Source organism: Lemur catta, chromosome 3 (assembly GCF_020740605.2).
Source record: "Lemur catta isolate mLemCat1 chromosome 3, mLemCat1.pri, whole genome shotgun sequence".
Lineage (NCBI taxonomy): Eukaryota > Metazoa > Chordata > Mammalia > Primates > Lemuridae > Lemur > Lemur catta.
The window spans coordinates 31,059,574-31,077,676 of NC_059130.1; the positions used below are offsets into that span (position 1 = coordinate 31,059,574).

Sequence of the window (18,103 nt, forward strand, 5' to 3'; positions counted from 1 at the left end):
AGTAAAATCCCTACTCATTTTTGGTTGAATACTGGCTGGACCAGAAAGATTATAATCAAAATCCTTCTGCCTTTATTTCATCAGTCACTTATTCATTAATTCAGCAAATAGTCCTGAGCATCTGTTATCACCCAAGGTCTGGGCTAGACACTGAGGGGTTTGAGAGTAAATAAGAAGCAGCCCCTGCCCTCGGAGACTTGCAGTCTGGTTACTTTAGCATTTGAATGCCTTGGAGATAGGGTAGGGAGAGGCCTCCTATTTACTAGCATCAGACACCTGATCAATTCAATTCCTTAAGCATTTAGTAAGTGCCTACTTGGGTCACATTCTAGGCACTGGTGACCATATAAATATTAGTGAGACAGGGTCCCTGCTTTTCCAGGGGATAATAGTTTTGATTGAGGTGGGAGTAGATAAATTGTTATAGGTAACCCAAATCCAAGGTAGATGGTGCAAAGAGCTCTGAGTCACTGGCTGGGACCACTGTGGGGGATTGGGGTTGTGGCAGGGAAAGTCTTGTGCATCAGCTGGGATTTGAACAGGATGGGTAGCACTTCAACAAAAGTTGTAAGGGGAAGACATACCACATGGAAAGAGCAGTAGAAGCAAAGACGAGGAGGTGAGAAATTAAAGCTCTTGGCTTGAGAACCCCTGGACAGGAGGCAGAGGTGCTTAGAACTCGTGCCCAAGGCAGTTGTAGCCATCGAAGGTGTCTGAGCAGGAGAGTGGCACAGTCTTAGCTGTGCTCTAGGGAAAATAACCTGCCAGCAGTGTGACATGGAGTTTGCGGCAATAGGCCTGTCCCCCTGGCTGCCACAGGGCAGAGGAGCAGACGGGAAGGGAGGCTGTAAGAAGCCCGTGGAGGTAGCCACCTTTCCTCACCAGGCCCCCACAGTGGGAGCTGTACTCAAGCCCTGTGATAGCCCAGCCCTTTCCTGAGCTTGTGGCCACCCCCTCCATCTGTTCTATGTAGGTTTAAGCAATGGTAGGGACATGCAGTACCAGAAAATGGTACAAGCTAGGAAAGAACTGACAGGGGCTGGGGAAGCTTGTGAGCTAAGGACCTAGGGTGAAGCCACCACAGGAGCAAGGGAGACAGTGACTGTGAGTTAGGGGACAGGGTGGCACCGCCTGCCAAGAGGTGGACGTGCAGATGGAGGGGTGCTGCCAGGGCCAGGGGTTGGGTCATCAGGGCTGACTTTGCTTTGCTCTGCCCCGCAGTCCCCCCGGAGGACACCAGGATTGACGGAGGCCCTGTGATTCTGCTGCAGGCAGGCACCCCGCACAACCTCACATGCCGAGCCTTCAACGCCAAGCCTGCAGCCACCATCATCTGGTTCCGGGACGGGACACAGCAGGAGGGTGCTGTGGCCAGCACGGTGAGCCCTGGCTGGCCCTCCAGCTCCTCCTGGGCCTAGGCCCCAGCTCACCTCTCCTCTCCCACAGGGAGCTGACTGCAGACTCAGAGGGACACAGAAGCAGCCTTTGAGGTCATTTGGTCCAACCCACGCGTTATACAGTTGGGAAAATTGAGGCCCAGAGAAGTGAGCCCCAGGTTCACTGTGCCATTCAATAGCTGAACAGAGACTAAGAATAATATACTAATAGCCGCCATGGATTACGCAGCACCTACTGTGTGCCAGGCATTATGCATGCTAAGCACTTTACAGACAGTCTTAATTCGCACAAGAGTCCCATAAAGATGTTACTTCCAGTTCGCAAAGGAGGAAACTGATGTTTAGAGAGGTTGAGTGACTTACCCAAGGTCACACAGCTGGCAAGCTAGGATTTGTACCTGGGTCCGACTGTGCTCTCTCTCCACTGGTCACTTCTACCCCTTTCCTTCAGCATCTAGTTGGCATATCAGCCCAATCATCACAACTAAAAGTCTGGGGAAGCAAGGACTATTGTATGCACTTTATAGATGAGGAAGCCATGGCAGAGAAAGGCATCAAGTGACTCGCCCAGGGTCACATGGCAAAGTGGGTGGTACAGCTGGAATGAAAACCCAGATCACCTATTTGGGGTTCCTTCTGCCAGCCGTGGGCAAACGTGTATGTGTGCCCAGCCCTTTGCTAGGTGCTGCAGGAGACGCTTCTCGGTGTGGAGAGAGAGGTGTTCCTCGGTGCGACCCCAGCGGGTACCTGGCTTCTGGCTTTAGCTCTGCCCTTAATACTGTATGACCTTGGACGATTCACTTCACTTTTTTCCAGCCTTAGTTTCACCGTTCGACAAACGATGGTTTGTCCTCAGTGGTGCTACTCTTTTTACAACCAAGAACTCTGTTGTTTCTCTCCAGCAGGGCCACATGTTTTGAAATATTTTGGCAATGAAACAGGTTGATTTGTTAATGGCCATTTGTCATCCACCCCCTTTTTTCACATTCATTAAAGACAACGGAGTTGAGGAACAGCAGAAGGGAGCCAGTGTTACTGCACTGGCCTGGTGCTGTTCCAGGCCAGCAAAGATGCGTGTGTGGCTGTCAAAGGCCCTGGTTAATAGTATGGCCTCCCTCAGGCAGTTTGCAATGTGGAAACCAGCTCAAGAGGTCCTGTGACCATATTTAGGGACCTCAGTTTGTGTGCCACTGAGGCAGTGTGAGACTCAGGCATGAGTCCCTTCCCTGCTCTCAAGGAGTTCACAGTTTAGCAGGAGAGACCCAGCAGTGGACCACTCACTTACACACGGTGCCTAGGAGCAAGGCTGGGTGTGCCCAGAGCTGTGTGCAGGGCAAACGGGCTGTAAGGGGCACAAGTTCAGGCTGGCAGAGTGCCAGGGCTGTGCTGGCTGAGGAAGACTTTCCAAAAGAGGAGGGACTTGGCGCTGGACTCACGAAGGGTGAACTCTAATGGAAACTGTGGACTTCAGTTAGTAATAATATATCCATATTGGTCCATCAGTTGTAACGGATATATTGCCTCATGTAAGACGTTAAAGGAGGAAATGGTGAGGTGATGGAGGAGAGTATATGGAAACTGTACTTTCTGCTCATTTTTTCTATAAACTTAAAACTGCTCTAAAAAAATAGTCTATGAGCTGGATGCAGTGACACACGCCTGTAGTCCCAGCTACTCGGGAGGCTGAGGCAGGAGGATCACTTGAGCCCAGGAGTTGGAGGCCAACCTGGACAACATAGCAAGACGCCCTCTCTAAAATAAATAAATAAATAAAATAGTTTATTACTTTAAACAAAAGCATGGGGAAGATATTGGGAGGAGGGGAGGGGGCTGAGCTTTGGGTTAAAGTACCCCTCCAGCCCAGCTCTGAGTTAGGACACCTTGAGAGCAGAAGAGGGGCTTTTGGATTGACCATGTCTCCCACCCTTGTCCCACGCCAGGAGTTGCTGAAGGATGGGAAGAGGGAGACCACCGTGAGCCAGCTGCTCATTAACCCCACAGACCTGGACATCGGGCGCGTCTTCACCTGCCGCAGCATGAATGAGGCCATCCCAAGTGGCAAGGAGACTTCCATCGAGCTGGATGTGCACCGTGAGCGGGGTCGGGGTGGGGCAGCGCAGTCTGGGGCAGTGAGGAGGGGAAGCGAATATAAGCAGCCCTTTGAGAAGAGCACAGAACCAGGATCCTCCTCAGGCCCCAAGGCAAATGCTCACCTTCTCTTAGATTCCCTGGTTCTGAACTGGGAGTGCTAAGAGCTGGCAGAAGGGGCACTGGCTGTGGAGCCAGGCAGTCCTGGGTCTAAACCATGTGATTTGGGACAATGATTTTATCTCCCTGAGCCTCCGTTCCCAATTCTATACACTTACAGAGAATAAAACATGGGCCTACGATCCCTTAACCCAAAGCGAGGCTCTTCATAGTCTTTTGTTAAACTTAATAGTCTTACGTTTCTCTGCAGATGAATTAGCATGTGTGACTATAGAGTGTTGCTGCTGGGGGTCTTGCACAGTAAACAGTCTGTACACAGCATTGCCTTTCTAAAATTTGAAAAATTCTAAATTTTGAAATGCATCCTAGTCCCAAGGGTTTCAGATAGGGGACTGTAGACCTGTGCCTGCTTCTTGGGGTTGTGAGCATTAAATGAGATACAGTGTGAGATCATCTAGCGTGGAGTGTGCTCACCTGGTAGGTGTGCAATGAATTCCCTCTGCCCAGGGAACTGCGGGGCGGGGCAGCCGTTGGGGATACCCCTACCCCATCCCTTTTAGTGAGCCATAGTGAGCCAGGCGACCCCACACTGACGCCTAGTGGCCACAGTGGGTCCTTAATCCCTTGAATAATTTGTCCTAGAGTGCCATCCTGGTGGTCACCTTAGCTGGCCCCCTAGAGGCTCCGTGTGGAAAAGGGGAGGAAGACAGTTTATTTATTGGAGCTGCAATAAATAACACTGCAAACTCAAATTCCCAGAGCCCCCCAGGGTAGTGAGGTCTGAGTGTATGTACTAGGGAGGGAAAAAGAAACTCAAGGGACAGAAAAGACCATCACTCCCTGTCCCCTACTTTGCAGACCCTCCTACAGTGACCCTGTCCATTGAGCCACAGACGGTGCAGGAGGGTGAGCGTGTCGTCTTCACGTGCCAGGCCACAGCCAACCCCGAGATCCTGGGCTACAGGTGTGGGGTCGGGGGCTGGGAGCGCTCTGGGGTGTGATACTGGAGAGGCCCTTGAGGCTGGGCGGGTGCTGGGGGGCCAGTGTCACTGGATCTCGTTGGATGGGGTCAAGCTCTGACCCCCCTCTGTGGTGCCTCATCCCCCAGGTGGGCCAAGGGGGGGTTCTTGATTGAAGACGCCCATGAGAGTCGCTATGAGACGAATGTAGATTATTCCTTCTTCACGGAGCCTGTCTCTTGTGAGGTTCACAACAAAGTGGGGAGCACCAACGTCAGCACTCTAGTAAATGTCCACTGTGAGTAGCGGGAAGGCAGGACGGGGACCGGGTGCAGCAGCCTCTAAAGGCCTGGGGTGCAGTGGGGTTGGCCCCACGGTGGGGAGGCAGCAGGTCGGGATGGGAGCTGAACTCCCATGAGCTTGAGACCCTCACAAGAGGCTTCTTCCTACCTCAGTTGCCCCGCGGATCGTGGTTGACCCCAAACCCACGACCACAGACATTGGCTCTGATGTGACCCTCACCTGTGTCTGGGTTGGGAATCCCCCCCTCACTCTCACCTGGACCAAAAAGGACTCAAACATGGTAAGATTCCTGCCTGTGCTGAATGCTGGGAGGAAGGGGTGCGGCCATGGGGGCTGTAGAGGGAGAAAGGGGGGGATTCAGCATTATTTTTCAGATTGAACCTGGGTTATTTCCAGGGTCTTGGGATTAGGAGGAGAAGGAGAGTGCTTGCAATCACCCCCACCCCTTCTCACAGGACAGTGGGCCAGTTCAGAGGCAGAGGGGAGCGGGGTGGGGTGGGAGGTGGGAAGAGGCCCCAGGTGGACGTGCGCAGAGGGGGAGGTCTGGTGAATGATGCTGCACAGGGAGGTGGGGAAGCCGGGAGGGTTCCCTGGATTCTACAGAGACCCACTTTAGATAGTTTGGACCAGAAATATGGGAAGAGGAATTTCAGAGCAAAATGTCCTACCTCATTTGGCAATAAAATACTGGAACAGAAGAAGCTGTGTCCTCTTAAAATGATTGCAGCCTGCACCTGCTCTCTCTGGCCTCCGCCACGTCCCTGCCACCATTGCAGAGACGGTGTGTTCACGTGCCAACCTGTGTAGGGTCAGGGCATGGATCAGACGGACTCGGGAACCCATTTCCCTTCTGGGAATTCACTTGTGGCCTTTCCTGCTTTCTTTCCAATGCCTCCCATGCGGGGGCCCTCTTGGACCTAGGGGTCCAGGCCTCCTGGCTCCCCACCCGAGGCTGCTCTCTCTGCCCAGGTCCTGAGTAACAGCAACCAGCTGCTGCTGAAGTCGGTGACTCAGGCAGATGCCGGCACCTACACCTGCCGGGCCATCGTGCCTCGGATCGGAGTGGCTGAGCGGGAGGTGCCACTTTATGTGAATGGTGAGTGGCCTGAGAGGCGTCTGGGGCCTGGGCGGGCAGGAGCTGCGGGTCCTCACTGGCCCTGACTGTGTCTTCTTGCTCGCAGGGCCCCCCATTATCTCCAGCGAGGCGGTGCAGTATGCTGTTAGGGGTGACGGTGGCAAGGTGGAGTGTTTCATTGGGAGCACACCACCTCCAGACCGCATAGTGAGTGCGGGGCCTCCTGGGGACAGCCAGCCCACCCTGGCTCTCTGCTAGGGCCCAGCCCCCTGGCGCCTCTGGCTTTGTTCCCTCGGCTTCCCATCCCTTTTCCATCCTTCTCATCCTCTGCCTTTCTGTCTCTCTGTCCCTTTACCACTCACGTCCCACCTGCAGCTTTACTTGTGTGGCACCAAGCAAATGACTCAGTGTTCTCAGCCTCAGTTTCCTCATCTATAAAGCAGAGGCAAGAACCCCACTTAATAGGGTTGCTGTGAGAAGTCACTGCAGCCACAGGTGTGAGAAGCCGAGTGGGGCAGTCACTCGATTCATCCTTTGTTCCCCTCTCTTTGCCCTGGGGTGATGCTCTTGCTGTCTGTTACCCCCGCATCCTGCCCTTGCACTGCCTCCTGGTCTCTCCCCTCTCCCCCGCTCCCCTTCCTCCCATCAGTCTTCTGCCCCACTCCTCTCTTCTGTCTCCTGCCTTCTTCTCACCAGCCCCTCGCCACTCGCCTCCCTCCTTTCTCCTCTCCCCCACATCAAGAGCCATTAATTCCTTCTGTGACCATTAACCGTCAAACCCCTCATCACATTTAATGACCATTTGGCTAACTCCAGGGCTGCCCAGGGACACTTCATTACCACGGCCGCCCGGCTCTGCTCCCGGGAGGCTTTCCCTGCAGAGCTGGGAGGATTGATCCCTGGAAAGGAGCCAGTTCTCAGCTGCCCCCACCCCACCCCTCGGGCTCCACTCTGAGGGAGGGGACACGCAGGCAGGATGCCCTGGCTGGGAGGTCAGGGACGGCTGGGTCTGGGGGATGCCCCTCTCTGTTCTAAGAGTCTGTGGCTGGGTCTCCAGAGCCAGCCAGGCAGGTTCGTGTGGGATGGTTAAAGATAAGCCTAAAGATTGAGTTATGCTTAGTTAGAATCACAGACTGTCAGAGCTGGAAGCATGTCTAGCGCTAGCCGGGTTCTCTCATTTTGCAGATGAAGAAAATGAGGCCCAGAGAGGGACAGGGAGGCCACACAGGGACTCGGTGGGGAGAGCCAGGATGGGAGCCTGCAGTGTTCCAGAACTTTTCCCACCACACCTGGGGGTTCCCAGTGTCAGTTCGTTGGATCAGCTGCGTCCACATCACATGGGATCATTATGAAAATGGAGATTCCTGGACCACCTCTGCCCTGGAGATTCATATTTAGGGCATAAACCCCAAGAGTCTAGATTTTAAGGAATCTCGTTAGGTAAAGCCGATGTGCACCATGTTTGGGAGCCACTGCTCCTCCTTGAGTGACATTCGATGCCGTGGGTTTGAGGCAGTAGGTGTGACTTAGGTTTGTCACAGACTTAGTGTTAGGCGGAGCTGGGGGCACACACAGCACATGGAGTGAGAGTTCCCTGAGGGTGGATCAGGTGATACCTGGGCATGTGCTTCTGCCCCCTACCTGTTTCTCACCTCCTTCCGGCCCTCCCCGCCCCAGGCCTGGGCATGGAAGGAGAACTTCTTGGAGGTGGGTACCCTGGAGCGCTACACAGTGGAGAGAACCAACTCGGGCAGCGGGGTGCTGTCCACGCTCACCATCAACAACGTCATGGAGGCCGATTTTCAGACCCACTACAACTGCACTGCCTGGAACAGCTTTGGGCCGGGCACTGCGATCATACAGCTAGAAGAGCGAGGTAATTGGAGATGCCCAGCAGGGGCCAGGGCAGCCTGGGAATTCTGCCGCCTCTTCCTTCCAGGGCAGGGCTCAGAGGGAGAGAACTCTTGGGCCTCCCCCAGAACCTGGCCTTGGTGCTCAGCCAAGGAAATTTGCTCTTTTGTTCACATTTACTAAGCATCTGCTATGTGCCAGGCTCTGCCCTCAGGGCTGCAAGAACAGCTGTGAACAGGACACAGTTCTTGCCCTCAAGAAACTTTCTGTTTAGTGGAGAAACTTACAGAGAGGGGGCAGATGAATTCAGATGGAGAAAATCAAATGAACTGTAAAAGGGAATAACACTACCTGTCTCCTATCTCACTAGGTGGTTGTGAGGATTAAATGAGAGAATATTTATAAAATGCCTGGCATGCAGTAGGTGCTCAGTAAGTTTGGGTTCCCCCACCTCCTCAAGAATCATTATTCTGATAGGAGAGACACGTTCCCTCCCTCGAGGCACTTCCAGCAGGATGACGGAGCTTTGGCTTGGGGGAGCTGTCAAGTCTAATGAGGGAACGCTAGCATTTTTGTTTGTTTTGTTTTTTGAGAACTAGCCATTTGACGTAGGAGGTGGGGAACCCTGTGGAAAATGATGGGATCCCTCAGTTCCGTCCTAGCTGAGCATGCCAGCAAGGGGTTGTGGGGAAGAAGAGAGTAGAAAGTAACATGGGCTCAGCAGGGGAGGTCTCAGATGGGAAGACTTGCAGGATCTGGATTCAACTGGGACTGCCAGGAAGAGAGAGAAGGCTGGAGGAGGATTCCTGAATTCCTGCTCAGCTCTGGAAAGCAGAGGGCACCCAGGAAGACTGTTTGAGCCCTGGGTGGGTGGGTGCAGATGGGGTGGTCACAATGGTATGGGTGGGAAGGTGGCAAAAGAGGTGGGAACACAAATGGCAGATTGGAGTTTGGGGACAGTTAATCTCAAACAAGAGCCCAGCCCTGGAAGGGGGGACCAAGCCTCACAGGCAGGTGGGCTCACGGAGAGGGCTACACAGACCTGAGGCCATGGTCAAGCTGATACTCGAGCTGCAGGGACGAGACCCAACCATGCCCTCAACTCTGACCAAGCTGAAGCACAGACCTAAATCCAACCACAGTCCAGACTTTTCTCTCAAATCCCCTTGACTTAAACGGCCACAGGCTCAGTCAGAACTGAACCCTGCACACCATCTTGGGTTGCCACCGTAGCCGCGGCCCAGCCTTCAGCCAGCACTGAGCGCAGCTCCCAGTGTGGCTGCATCCTCACCCTGCTCCTTTTCTTCCTCCACCGGAAGAGGTGTTACCTGTGGGTGTCATCGCTGGGGCCACCATCGGCGCGGGCATCCTGCTCATCTTCTTCTTCATCGCCTTGGTATTCTTCCTCTACCGGCGCCGCAAAGGCAGTGAGTATGCGCCCCGCGCAGCCCACAGCCCTCCCCTGGCCCTTCCGGGGCACACAGCAGGCAGTGCCTGCGATGGCTGGTGGGGTTGGCAGTGGGGCTCCCAGCCCAGGGGGGCCAGAAGCAGCCACTGCGGAGGCCAGCAGAAAGCATCCGGTCTAGGCTACCTCCCCCTGTCCCAGGTCGCAAGGACGTGACCTTGAGGAAGCTGGACATCAAAGTGGAGACAGTGAACCGGGAGCCACTCACGATGCATTCTGACCGGGAGGACGATACCGCCAGTGTGTCCACAGCGACCCGGGTCATGAAGGCCATCTACTCGGTGAGGGTCCTGCTTCTCCCTGGCTACTTCCTCTTCACACTCCTAGGACTGGCTCTACCCAGCTCTCTAATAACCGCTGTCATTCTCTCTTCCCTTGGTCAGTCAGCCAACGCTGGTCCTGCTACACACACACTCCAGGCTAATTTCCCTCCAGCAAAAGATAAGCAGGGTGGGGATGGGGGGATTCTCCACAGATATCCTTTGCCCATCCTTCCCCACAGAGTGTGAGAGCTGGAAATGCTTAGCAGCTTTCTGGTCCAACCACCTCACTGCTGGGATAAGGAGATAGTCGCAGAGAGGGGCACCAATATGTCCAAGGCCACATGACATGTTAGCAACAAAACTCGTGCTTGGACCAGGTGTCTGGCCTCCCCCCCCCCCCCCCCAAATCCCAGAGCCTCTGCTGGGAGAAGACACAGAACTCGGGTCTGCCCTTGATCCCAGACCCCTCCCATGAGCAGGTGGCCTCTGGGTGTGGGTGAGGGGGATGAGCAGGGCCGGTCTCCTGACGCCCACTCCTGCTCTGCAGTCCTTTAAGGATGACGTGGATCTGAAGCAGGACCTGCGCTGCGACACCATCGACACCCGGGAGGAGTATGAGATGAAGGTGGACAAGGGAAGGGGCCAGGGCCTGAGGGCTGGCTGGGACGGGGGCTCCGAGGGCCTGCGGGGTGGAGGTGAGGACAGGCGTGGGGAGCGTGGCCAGGAGGGTGAAGGAGCGGAGGAAGTGGAGTGGTACTAGATGGAAGCACAGGGAGAGCCAGAGGAGGAGGCCCAGAAGGCCACGGTGAGACTTGATCCCTGCCCAAGAGGGAATGCCGCCTCCATCCTCTTCTCTCATTGCCCCCAGGACCCCACCAATGGCTACTACAACGTGCGTGCCCACGAAGACCGCCCGTCTTCCAGGGCAGTGCTCTATGCTGACTATCGCGCCCCTGGCCCTGCCCGCTTCGATGGCCGCCCCTCATCCCGTCTCTCCCACTCCAGCGGCTATGCCCAGCTCAACACCTACAGCCGGGCCCCTGCTTCCGACTATGCCCCTGAGCCTGCACCCCCTGGCCCTGCTCCCCCAGCTGGCACTGACACAACCAGCCAGCTGTCCTACGAGAACTATGAGAAGTTCAACTCCCATCCCTTCCCCGGGGCAGCTGGGTACCCCACCTACCGACTGGGCTACCCCCAGGCCCCACCCTCCGGCCTGGAGCGGACCCCATATGAGGCGTACGACCCCATTGGCAAGTACGCCACGGCCACTCGATTCTCCTACACCTCGCAGCACTCGGACTATGGCCAGCGATTCCAGCAGCGCATGCAGACTCACGTGTAGGGGCCAGAGCCTGGCTGGGGCATCTCTGCGGGGCAGAGGAGAAGGCTTTCACAGCTGTTCCCTGATATTCAGGGGCATTGCTCATTGCTCCCTTCTCGGACCAGCCTTCCTCCTCCGCCGTGGCAGGTGGGGAGCAGGTCTCCCAGAAACACCCCGTCCTGAGGATGGTGCTCTGTGCATGCCCCAGCCTCCTGGGCCTGCCCTTCCCTCTTCTTCGGGAGGGTGTGTCTCTTCTGACCTGCGCTCTTGCCTGACCCCAGCAAGGGGACAGGGAATGTGAAGGTTGGGGAGAGCAGAGGGGGCACTTTTTAGCATTCCCTTTCTATCCCACCCTTCTGGTCGCCCATAAGTGGGAAAGAGGGTCTATGGGGCTGGGCAGGCTTTGGCCTAGGGGACATGGAGTATGGGAGTGGGTGGCTGTGGCACAGGCAGGTGGAAAACGGCGTAGCTCGGCCAGTCCCTCTGTTGTGTGCATTCATGCCCTGGGTGCATCTTTCCCTCCTTAGGGGACTGCAGAAGGGACCTTGGATTTATTTTAGCTCTTGTCTACAGAACAGCCCTGGCACTGAGTTCAAATCCAGCCCTCATTCAGCAGGGATCAAAATGCCAGTCACTCTGGCTGCCCACTGTGGACACCCGTCTGTTAGCGTGCAGGGGGAGCCAGGAGTCCCCAGCAGCACCGCCCGCCTTCCTTTTCTATGCTGGGCCAGCCAGATAAGTCGGGGTTCTGGTGGAGAAGGACCGTGTCCTAATTGACCCAGAGACCGCTGTTGCATAGCAGCTTCCAGAACCGACGCTAGAGGGAGCCGCCCGAGCCCCCTCTCTCCCCGTCTGCCCCACTTCCTCGCTTTCACTCTGAGCCCGCTTGAGGAAGGGTGAGGTAGGGTGGGGTGCTGTGGGCTATTTTTCAAAGACAACAAAAACAATGAAAACCTCATTTGGGGAAAAAAAAAGCTGTAGGGATTCCCCCACCTGAATACAAGTCCCAGTGGACGGAAAAGGGGGCACCTGTTCTTCTCCACCAGGTTCCTAACACCCTCCATTACTCTTTCAGTCTCCAAGCACTTTGAATCCATTTTATACATTCAGGCGGTGAGACCTGTCACACCGGGGGGCGCTCTGATAGGATTAGGGCAGGGGCCTGGCTCTCAGACTCTACTGTCCTACCTGAGGGCCCACCCTCTGGTTAGAGGCCACCTTCCAGGGGGCATGGGAGATGTTCTCTTCAGACAGGTTTTTGTTAAGTGTCTTTTTTTTCTTGGACCAATCAGATTCCTTCTCCCACTTTCAGTGCCTTGAGCGTCAAGCTTTGGATGACCCACCCATGTGGGCGGTTGTGCAGCGAGCGGGTACTGTGAGCCTCAAACATGCTGTCAGATGTTACAGTGTTGGGAGAGGCAGGGCCGGGAGACGCCCTGGCAGAGAGCTTGTGCTGATCGGGAGAAGGCGGCGCGGAAGGGCACCGCAGGCACGCCACGGCCCATTGCTCCTCCATGCCCACGTGCGCGCACACCCACCCACATTCCACACGACCGCGTCTCAGCCGCCACCTTCTGACCAAAGAGAACCTCTGCCCCTGCCCCGGCCCCGCCTTCCCAAGAAGCAGCGTCTGGGGTTGGCTCTTCTCTGCCTTCCCCGCGGCTCGTCCAGGGGGAGGCGGGGCCTCGGGTGCAATTCCCAGAATGTTCCTTGCCCTTTCTCGGTGGTCACCATTCATTACTCATGTTAACTTTAATGAGTTACATGCTCATCAGCCACGGGCCATCACCACCCTTACTGATGGGTCTGAGAGGTGACATTCCCAGCCATCCCTTTGCTGGTAACCAGATAATACCCAGGAAGCGAGTAGCTCCAGTTCTGACCTCACAGGCAGCCTCTGTGTCCTTCATTTCAGCAGAGAGTCCTGCGGAGTGGGTCCGACTGGCACCTGTGGGCTCCCAGCTATATTCCACCCCTGGAAGCTGATACCTTTCTGCAGAGTCTTTTTGTGAGGAATCAGTGGGAAGGTCTGTCAAGAATGCAGGTTCCTGTGCAGAAAATGGATATAAATTTTGATTGTTTTCATAGAACTAGAGCCATGGGTAAGCCAAACACTTAAAGCCTATAGATGGTGGCTTTTTAAACATGAATATTCAAAAAAAAAAATTTTTTTTTGAGTTTGGCCGGATTCTATTTCCCCCTTTTTGTTTAAGTATTAGGTCCATTCTGTTGAAATGATGGCAAGGAGGGGCCCAAGGTGACTAGGTAACTCAGCTGAAGGTGCAGAGAGAATTGCAGAGAAAGGAAGCCCAGTTGTCAGAAGCCTGGTACAGGACTACTTCACTGTTCTCTGCTCCTAACACATGAACTGGGGGGTCCTGGGTATTTGGTATTAAACAAGCACAGTGCAAGGCACAAGGAAGCATCAGCAACCAAGGTAGTCTCTGCCCTCTGCAGCTCACACACTGGTGTGATCAGAATCTGAATTGGGACCTGCCTGGTAGGCTCCATGGAACAGCTTTTCTGGGGAGTGGGCTTGATGACAGAGCTTTACTGTCTAATGCTGGCATCTTCTAGCCTGGTGGTGCTCTGTACTTGGTAATCCTGATCACCTTTGGCATTCTTGTTTCCATGGAAAGAGCAAGGGACTAGGGGTCAGGAGACCTGAGAGCCAGTTCTGAAGCTGCTGTTAACTGAGTAACCTTGGCCTAATCTCTTTACATTCCTCACCTCCAATTTTCTGGCCTGTAAAATGAGGGGGAAAGGTTGCACCAACCTAGAACTGCTCTCATTTGCTGTACCTGCTTGGTGGGGGCTGGGGGAGAGAGCTCACCCCTAGCAAGGACTTGGGAACAGTGGTTAGCATGTTGGGGGATAGGGGATTCTCCTATTCAAAGAAGCTTTTGCCATGGGCTTCATTATCTTGTCAGAAGTGTGAATTAGTTCCCAACAGGGACCCCTTCATCCCAAATAGCAACAAAAAGCACACTCTAAACCAGAGCAAAATCAATGTGGTGGGTTAGCCTTTAGCCTTTGGGTCATGCGTGGTGCTCCCCACATAATTCCGACAGTTTGCAAAAGTGTCTCTTGCCAGGGCAGGGCATGGTGCGTTTCCTTTACTGTGTGCCCAGGTTTCAGGCCACTACTCTCTGGGAAAATGGGAGCAGGCACCCTCCACCCCAGTCCTCAGGAACATCCCCCTGGCCCAGGGACTGCCTGTTCCCCTTACCAAGGAGTGAGCACAGCTGACCCTGTTGGGTAGCAGCCATTTGCAAGGGGAACTGGTGGCGTGAAGAGGAGTAAAGCAGTTTTGACAAATTCTGGTCTTGAAGAGGTTCTTGCAATTCTGGGTGAGCCATGGTCTCCTTCCTTATGGAGGGCCCAGCCTGCATCCAAAATCCTGGATCCCTCAAAGTCCAGCCTCAGAGTTTGCATGAAGCAAAAACCATAAGTTAGAAAGGAGAAAGGTCAGGGTTGGGAGCAGTGCTCTGTGCTCACAAATGTCTTGCTTGGAATGAAGGGGCTAGTTTGACTGTCCTGTCTCTGGGCAGTATGTTCCCTCCTTATCCCAGCAGTTGCCTCTCCCCTCATGGTGTTGACGGGAGCCTTTTCTGCTTACAGCATGGAGCATATTGCACCAGGCCCTCTTGCCTCCTGCCCTCTTATTAACCTGTGGATGCTCTGTCAGGAGCCATGAGTCCTGGGCTCCTTAAGATGGAATTGGAGGGCCTGTCAGTATATTTGACCCATGTACATAGCAATATTGGCCATTGGGGTTTGAAGAAAACCACATGAAAGCCAAGACCCCATTTGGAGTGAACTGGCTCAGTAACTGCCTTGCTCTTTTCTGTGTGGACAGTCGTGTCCACAGGGCTGAACTCCAGGCCCTCCCAAGCCTTCCCTGCCACGTTAGTGCTGTCTAACCTGAGCCTGGTCGCCACTCTGCCTCCAGGCCATTCTGCATGTTGAGAATCACCTGGAGGGATCAGTGAAGCTGCTGATCCTGGTGCAACCTGTGAGAAGGCTGTGATGGACGCTGAAGTGCACAGACCAGGGGATGTGATTGGAAAGGCATTTATTTTTGTGAAGAGGCTATCAAATTAGCATTTAAATATCCCCTTCCTTTCTCCTGGCCTCCCCCTCCCCACAGGGTTTCTCTGTCCCCAAGGTCAGATTTTCTGAATGGCATCAGCTCACCTTTGTCTGCTGGGTCCTGACACTGCACCTCTGGGCTGGTGGAGGGGCCTGAGAACTGGGGGGCAGGATCCCATTTTCTTGCATCACTGTGAGGGAGCTCCAGGCCCTGTCCCTGGAGAAATAATTGCTGTGCAGAAGTCACAGGCCATACTGGGCAGTTTTGGTATAAGCCTGCCCTTAAAAATAATAATAATAATGGTAGCTCCATTTGCATAGAATTATCACTCATTCCTACCAGTCCACTGTCCTGCTGTCCCCGTCCTTGGCTTTTTGCTGGCCCCAAATCACGGACGGCCCTTTGAGTGTTGGTAGGCCCTGGGCTCTTCAGACGCTGCTGCTTGGGAATATTCCTAACTCTGGGGAGACAGCAGCCAAATTGCCAATACAATCAAACTCTTGACACAATCTTGTTAGCAGTAGTGACCCAGAAGATTTTGCTGCCTACAGTTTCACCAGAAAGAGGCCCAGGGCTCCCTGTGGTCACATTTTCTACCCAAGCTATTCCTGGGATTGCGACTGCCATTTCTGGCTCCAGTTGAATTTTCTCCACCCAAACCCCAATAATAAATGGATCCATGATGATAATTAAGAGAAGAGGAAAAAAAATATTATTTTTGTTAGGACAAACCATTGTAGATTTTTAGCAATGTGTATCTGTGTGTCCCTCACACCTTTTTCCTATTCTGCCTTTTTTTTTTTCCTTTTTTTAAAATATTATGTACTATATTTTTAGTCTCAAACACACTATATATTATATATATTTAATTTTTTTATATATATAAATATAAATGTTTTAAAAAGTTCTACGTTTTGTGTTATTTAATACATTAGCAGCTAAGTTACTGAAAAACCTGCTTGATTTTGGATGCAATGGCCCTGGTTTGGGGAAAAGAGATAGGTTTGGATTGAGATTGCAAAAACTACATATTTGTGTCACCTCTAGGCCGTGGGGCAAACACATTTTATTCACCAGTTTGTGACTGTCGCAGAACCCTGAGGCCAATTATGGCAGTTCAGGGACAAACAGCCAGAGGCTCCGTACTTTTGGAACACAGCATCAAAATGTTCTGTGCCAAATCTGATTATGGGAATAGGAAAGGGGGAGACTTTGAATCTGGGATCCAGATCCCAAAGGAATTGGGAGTGGGTATGTGAACAGGGATGGTTTCCTTTATCAAAGGCAAAGTTAACAGGTCTCTAACCTTTTGAACTTGTAGTGAAGCAGAATGAAACAGCCGGTGCAGCAGTGCATACACAGGCCATCTTGCCAAGAAGTCCTAAATTCCCTGAGTTGAGTAGAGATTTCGCTTCACTCATTTCACAGAAATGTTTGAGGATACCTGAAATTGTTTTTGGATAATTAAAGTTTTTTTTTTATTGGAGAGACAGGGTCTTGCTGTTTCCCAGTCTGGTCTCAAACTGCTGGCCTCAAACAATCCTGCCTTGGCCTCCCAAAGTGCTGGGATTACAGGTGTGAGCCACCGCCTCCAGCCCTGATAATGTTTTTGAAAGCTATAAATCATTAGAGCAATACAAGGGCTTATTGCTTTCCTCATCCAGTCAATGACCAAGCAAATTCAAGATGGTTCATGGTAGCTTTTTTGTACACACAAGACACAGAACATAGAGGCAGAGAGAGGATGTAAGGGCTGAAAAAATATTTCAGAGATAAAGCAACCCATTTCCAAGGGTGTTGGAGGTCACAGCCCAGGAGCTGCAGCCAAGGGAGGGGGCAGGGTGTAGCGAGGGCTGGAGTCTGGAGACATGTTGCCGGGACCAAGAGCCTGTTGGTAGCACAAGGTGAATCCAACCTCGATGAGAATGAGAGACCAAGGTGCAAGGTGAATCTAGAGGTTACAGCCAGGTAAGTTGCACCGGCACAGGTAAAGTCACACTGATAGACAGGATCCAGAAGCTAATAGAAGAGAGTGAAACAAACAAGCAGAAGAGAAGAAACAAGGTTGTATAAACACAGAGGCCCAGGTGAATTCTGTTAGGCCACATGGTGTTGGGTGGGGTGTTTCCCACATATGTCCACTTGGGATACATTGTATTCTCTGGGTCCCAGAGCCCAGCAATGGGCCCACAGGTACTTTGGGACAAATTGCATAAGGCACGATATGAGGCTCCAAAGGCCTAAAGCTACTCTTTTCTTAGGCACAAGAAACACCACAGGCCTCTTGCTGTGACAGTGGCCCCAGCTCCTCCTCTAAGTCACCTCCAGTCTGAGGACAAGTAATAATGACACAACCCCTTTGTCATCTGGTTTTACAAAGTTGTAAAAGGCACTCCTCCTTGTGAGGTCTTCTGCTTCACAACAGAAGCAGAAGCTGGCCTAGGCATAAACATGCTCCTGTCTGTGCTTCCACACCAAAATGTGACATGCAAATTTCTCCATGAGATGACCCCAAATCATTCAATCCTTTCTTTCTCGCCTACCCTGCATTTCAATACAGTCAAGTGGAATCAGGCCTTGGTTGTGGTATGCCCCTGCACCTTCCTGCCTCTGTGCTTTTGTCCAAGCTCTTTTCTCTGCCTGGAGAGCCCATGTCCCTTTACTTTCTCATTTCCAAATTTTACTTCTCTTTAGGGCCCAGCTCAAAAGCCATCTCCTCCAGGAAGCCTTGCCTGACTCATTGCTCACTTTCCCTCCCTCCTGGGAAGTGTCATGGGTTAGCTATGTCTCATTGATCTCATTTATAACCTGCTTTGATCACTGGGGTTTTGTGTATGACACATCAGCACTTTCCTCTTAAAATCAGGGCACTTGAAGACAGAGAGCATGTATCATTTATTTTAGTATCCCCATCACCCACCAGAGTGCCCAGCATGCAGTTGCTCAGTATGTGTTGAAGGAATGCAGGGATGGAGGGAAGGAAAGAGGGAGGGAAGCAAAGCCATAAACACAATTCATAAAGGGAATTTAACCTAGAGGAAGGAGTTCATGCTTGATGAAGTAGTATAGCACGGACTTCAGAGTCAAGACTGCCAACACGATAGACATGACCAGTACTTACTGATACTGGTTTCTCTGTTTCCAAGTTCCCTGGCTGTTGGACAA

At 53.0% G+C, this 18,103-nt stretch overlaps 1 protein-coding gene and 1 pseudogene across 5 annotated transcripts in view; both read left to right on the top strand.

Annotated features, from left to right (window-relative positions):
• KIRREL1 (kirre like nephrin family adhesion molecule 1) overlaps positions 1-15,844 on the top strand; it is a 98,621-nt gene extending 82,777 nt beyond the window's left edge. For 2 of the 4 annotated variants that reach the window (XM_045547004.1, XM_045547006.1), the window contains 12 exons: positions 1,222-1,379; positions 3,338-3,488; positions 4,464-4,569; positions 4,714-4,862; positions 5,020-5,147; positions 5,837-5,963; positions 6,049-6,149; positions 7,620-7,818; positions 9,113-9,220; positions 9,400-9,539; positions 10,069-10,146; positions 10,390-15,844. In XM_045547004.1, the coding sequence (XP_045402960.1) occupies positions 1,222-1,379; positions 3,338-3,488; positions 4,464-4,569; positions 4,714-4,862; positions 5,020-5,147; positions 5,837-5,963; positions 6,049-6,149; positions 7,620-7,818; positions 9,113-9,220; positions 9,400-9,539; positions 10,069-10,146; positions 10,390-10,866 (1,922 nt within the window). In that variant the 3' untranslated portion in view covers positions 10,867-15,844. Of the gene's footprint in view, positions 1-1,221; positions 1,380-3,337; positions 3,489-4,463; positions 4,570-4,713; positions 4,863-5,019; positions 5,148-5,788; positions 5,964-6,048; positions 6,150-7,619; positions 7,819-9,112; positions 9,221-9,399; positions 9,540-10,068; positions 10,147-10,389 lie in introns of all 4 variants that reach the window. The other 2 variants (XM_045547003.1, XM_045547005.1) reach the window with 1 other exon arrangement.
• Positions 12,083-15,844, top strand: LOC123635145 (annotated as a pseudogene). The gene has a single exon (XR_006734059.1). The product of XR_006734059.1 is annotated as an uncharacterized LOC123635145 (transcript).
• Positions 15,845-18,103: the final 2,259 nt, after the last annotated feature.